The sequence below is a fragment of the Mandrillus leucophaeus genome, unplaced genomic scaffold, assembly GCF_000951045.1.
Source record: "Mandrillus leucophaeus isolate KB7577 unplaced genomic scaffold, Mleu.le_1.0 Scaffold104, whole genome shotgun sequence".
Lineage (NCBI taxonomy): Eukaryota > Metazoa > Chordata > Mammalia > Primates > Cercopithecidae > Mandrillus > Mandrillus leucophaeus.
Genome location: NW_012098543.1, coordinates 1,951,720 through 1,956,674, shown reverse-complemented (window position 1 = coordinate 1,956,674; position 4,955 = coordinate 1,951,720). Strand labels below are relative to the sequence as shown.

The 4,955-nt window shown below is 40.8% G+C and overlaps 1 protein-coding gene across 1 annotated transcript in view; it reads right to left on the bottom strand.

Moving 5' to 3' along the window:
• Window positions 1-4,955, bottom strand: part of LOC105539802 (zinc finger protein 468-like) — a 47,617-nt gene that overhangs the window by 34,672 nt on the left and 7,990 nt on the right. The window contains exons 3-4 of the mRNA XM_011980245.1: window positions 424-2,361; window positions 5-391 (exon numbers count right to left, since the gene is read on the bottom strand). Coding sequence (XP_011835635.1) covers window positions 5-391; window positions 424-2,361 — 2,325 coding nt within the window. The remainder of the gene's footprint in view (window positions 1-4; window positions 392-423; window positions 2,362-4,955) is intronic.

Here is a 4,955-nt window from a genome sequence, read left to right as displayed (position 1 = left end):
CCACATTCATTACACTTGTAAGGTTTCTCTCCAGTATGAAGTCTATGACGGTGTGGAAGAAATGACATCTGATTGAAGGTCTTGCCACACTCATTACACCTGTAAAATTTCTTTCCAGTATGAACTCTCTGATGTTGTGCAAGATGTCCTTGTTGATTAAAATCCTTGCCACATTCATTACACTTGTAAGGTTTCACTCCAGTATGAAGTCTATGATGGCATACAAGGGATGATGTGTAACTGAAGGTCTTGCCACACTCATTACACTTGTAAGGTTTCTCTCCAGTATGAACTCTCTGATGTTGTGCAAGGTGTGCTTTTTGATTAAAAACCTTCCCACATTTATTACACTTGTAAGGTTTCTCTCCAGTATGAACTCTCTGATGTTGTGCAAGATGTCCATGTTGATGGATTAAAACCTGTAAGGTTTCTCTCCAGTATGAATTGCCTTATGAATTACAAGGCCTGAATTTCTAGTGAAAGTCTTCCCACATTCATTACACTTGTAAGGTTTCTCTCCAGTATGAAGCCTACGATGGCTTACAAGGGATGATATCCGATGGAAGGTCTTGCCACACACAGTACACTTGTAAGGTTTCTCTCCAGTATGAACTCTCTGATGTTGTGCCAGGTGTGAATCACTCCGGAAAGCCTTGTCACAAACCTTACAATAGTATGGTTTCTCTCCAGTATGAATCCTCCTATGTCTTTCCAGGTGTGATTTGCGACTGAAAACTTTCTCACATTCTTCACATTTGTAACATTTGTGAGGTTTCTCTCCAGTATGACGTTTATGATGACATGCAAGGTTTGCTTTTATACTAAAAACCTTGCCACATTCATTACATGTGTAAGGTTTCTCTCCAGTGTGAACTCTCTGATGTTGTGCGAGGTGTGAATCCCTCTGGAAAGCCTTGTCACAAACCTTACATTTATATGGTTTCTCTCCAGTATGAATCTTCCTATGTCTTTCAAGGTGTGATTTGCGACTGAAAACTTTGTCACATTCTTCACATTTGTAAGGTTTCTCTCCAGTATGAACTCTACGATGTCCTGCAAGGGTTGATCGTTGATTAAAAAACTTGCCACATTCATTACACTTGTATGGTTTCTCTCCAGTGTGAATTATACTATGTATTGCCAAATATGAATTACATGCAAAAGCCTTGTCACAAATCTTACATTTGTATGGTTTCTCTCTAGTATGAATTCTCCTATGTCTTTCAAGGTGTGATTTGCGACTGAAAACTTTATCGCATTCTTCACATTTGTAAGGTTTCTCTCCAGTATGAAGTCTATGATGGTAGGCAAGGGTTGAGCGTTGATTAAAAAACTTGCCACATTCAATACATTTGTAAGGTTTCTCTCCAGTGTGAATTGTAGTATGTATTGCCAGATATGAATTACACACGAAAGCCTTGTCACAAACCTTACATTTGTATGGTTTTTCTTCAGTATGCATCCTCCTATGTCTTTCAAGATATGATTTGTGACTGAAAAGTTTGTCACATTCTTCATATTTGTAAGATTTATCTCCAGTATGAATTCTCCTATGTCTTTCAAGGTGTGATTTGCAACTGAAAACTTTGTCACATTCTTCACATTCATAAGGTTTCTCTCCAGTATGAAGTGCTTTGTGAATGAAGAGGGATGAATTGTGACTGAAGGTCTTGCCACATTCATTACACTTGTAAGGTTTCTCACCAATGTGACATCTACTATGGCATGCAAGGTATCGCTTCTGATTAAAGAGCTTGCCACATATATCACATTTATACTGTTTCTCTCCTAAATGGATTATCTGATGTTTTTTAAAGGGTGAGTTACAATTGAAGGCTTTGCTGCTGTCAACATATTGGAAAGATTTTTCTCTCATGTTTACATTCCGTTTTTTTCTGAGTAATGAAGAATGGAGGGAATTATTCCCATACTTATTAGAAATGTGGGTTTTGGGCCTACAAGAAATTCTTTGGGATGTTGAAACTGAGGAAGCATTGTTGATAGACTTCTCAACTTGATTGCCAATTTTCCCTTTGGGCTGAAATATGTGCAGTTCAGGCAGATGCGAATGAAAGCTTGATCCAAGCTGATCTTTAATAGGCTTGTTTCCAGCAAACCTTTGATCACATCGATCTGTACTACCTGTCAACTTTTTCATTTCTGTCATGGGTGCTTCATGGTCATTTGTTTCATTTTCTTGCCACTGAAAAACAAAGTCATGAATATCTGTCGCAATTTCCTGGAAGCAACATTCTCCAATGTGATGACTTGCTTGTCTTTGTAATGTCCCTTTGTGGATCACTTCTGTATTGCCTTGCCCTGTTGAAGACAATGTCTTCATCATGCATTTGGAAGAGATATCTGCGAAATATAAACACCAATAGGTTTCCAATTAAGTACAGATGGTATATAATACTGAAATCTGTAACTATGACACAAAAAACAATACTTATAGGCTGAGGCGGGTGGATCACGAGGTCAGGAGATCGAGACCATCCTGGCTAACACGGTGAAACCCCGTCTCTACTAAAAATACAAAAAACTAGCCGGGCGTGGTGGCGGGCGCCTGTAGTCCCAGCTACTCGGAGGCTGAGGCAGGAGAATGGCGTGAACCTGGGAGGCGGAGCTTGCAGTGAGCCGAGATTGCGCCACTGCACTCCAGCCTGGGTGACACAGCGCGAGACTCCGTCCCAAAAAAAAAAAAAAAAAATACTTATTTTAAACTTCCCGAACTTGAGCTTCAAAGTTTAGGAACACAAAAGGAGTAAGATTCTTTAATAAATAAAGGACGATTCCATGTACTTCAAATTATTTCTATGGAAGCCATTTCCAATAATATTGACAAAACACTGACAGGGCACAAACATGCATAAGCCTAAAGTAAGAAGTGTTTTTCCACTGACACTCTAAAGTGTATCACACTGTGCAAAAAGCATATCAGTGTCACATCAAAAAAGAAAAACATACATTCTTCATATTTACAGCATATTTAGTATATACAAATAACTGCTAAAAAACCAGACAATATACTATATTGGTAAATAATTCACAACAAGCTGTTGTAAGGATAGTCAAGATCAATGGAAATTCTGTATTGTCAAACAATCATGGTATTGACAAAATAACAAAAGATTACAAAAATTAGCCAGGTATGGTGGCCCACACCTGTATTCCCAGCTTCTCCGGAGGCTGAGGTACAAGAATCACGCTAAGCCAAGATGCAAAGGTTGTGGTGAGCCAACATCACACCACTGCACCCCAGCCTGAGTGTCAAAGTGAGACTCCATCCCAAAAAGCAAAAAAAGGCAGAGGGTGGTGCCTCATACCTGTAATCCCAGTACTTTGGGAGGCCTAGGCAGGCGGATCACCTCAAGTCAGGAGTTCGACCAGCCTGGCCAACATGACAAAACCCTGTCTCTACTAAAAATACAAAAACTAGCTGGTCATGGTCCCGGGTGCCTGTAATCCTATGTACTTGGGAGGCTGAGACAGGATAATCGCTTGAACTAAAGAGACAAAGATTGTGGTGAGCTGAGATCATGCCACTGCACTCCACTCTGGGCAACAGACTAAGACTCCATCTCAAAAAAAATAAAATGTTAATACCATATTTTTCTGAATAACTGTTACAAAATTAACTATATCCATGAGTAACAGGCATGTTGTGACTTTTTTTTTTAGTTTTTAGTATTTTTATTTTTTTGAGATGGAGTCTCACTGTCACCCAGCCTGGAGATCTTGGCTTACTGCAACCTCTGCCTCCTGGGTTCAAGTGAGTCTCTTGCCTCAGCCTCCTGAGCACCTGGGATTACAGGCACTTACCACCATGCCCCCTACCTAATATTTTTTTTTTTTGAGGCAGAGTCTTGCTCTGTCTCCCAGACTGGAGTGCAGTGGCGTGATCTTGGCTCACTGCAAGCTCCGCCTCCCAGGTTCACACCATTCTCCCACCTCAGCCTCCCAAGCAGCCAGGACTACAGGTGCCTGCCACCATACCTGGCTAATTTTTTGTATTTTTAGTAGAGATGGGGTTTCACCATGTAAGCGAGGATGGTCTTGATCTCCTGACCCTGTGATCCGCCCACCCTGGCATCCCAAAGTGTTGGGATTACAGGTGTGAGCTACCACGCCCAGCCCACTAATTTTTGTATTTTTAGTAGAGATGGGGTTTCACCATGTTGGCCAGGCTGGTCTCAAACTCCTGACCTCAGGTGATTCGCATGTCTTGGCTTCCCAAAGTCCTGGGATTAGAGGCATGAGCCACTGCACCTAATGCCACTTGATGACATTAACGAGTAGAGTGTGTCAGTTATATTGCATACCACATACTGAAAAGTCACTTGTAAAATCATAAAAATCAATTAATCAAATATTGCAACCCATTATAAAACAAGCAAGAAAATAACAAGTAGTTTATACAGGCTGAAGAATTCTAAACAATTCCCTCTTAAGAAAAAAGCCAAAACTCGTACTTACCACCAGTACACAACATAAGACCTGAAATACATGTTAAGATCACTACCTTCTGATATATGAAGTCAAGAAAATACACAGCATTATAAAGAATAAGAATTGACTAATGGCCAGGTGCTGTGACACATACCAGTAATCCCAGAACCTTGGCAGGCTGAGGCAGGTGAATCATGAGGCCAGGAGTTCAAGACCAGCCTGGACAACAAGGTGAAAGCCCATCTCTACTAAAAATACAAAAAAAATTAGTTGGGCATGGTGGCAGGTGCCTGTAATCCCAGCTACTTGGGAGTCTGAGGCAGGAATCGTTTGAACCCGGGAGGTGGAGGTTGCAGTGAGCCAAGATCATGCCACTGTACCCCAGCCTGGATGACAGGATGATATTCCTTCTCAAAAAAATAAAATAAGATAAATATTTTTCAAATAAGCTTCGGTAGATTTGGTATTCTCTAATAGGGTGTTCCTGCAGGTGCAGACCTTGAGAG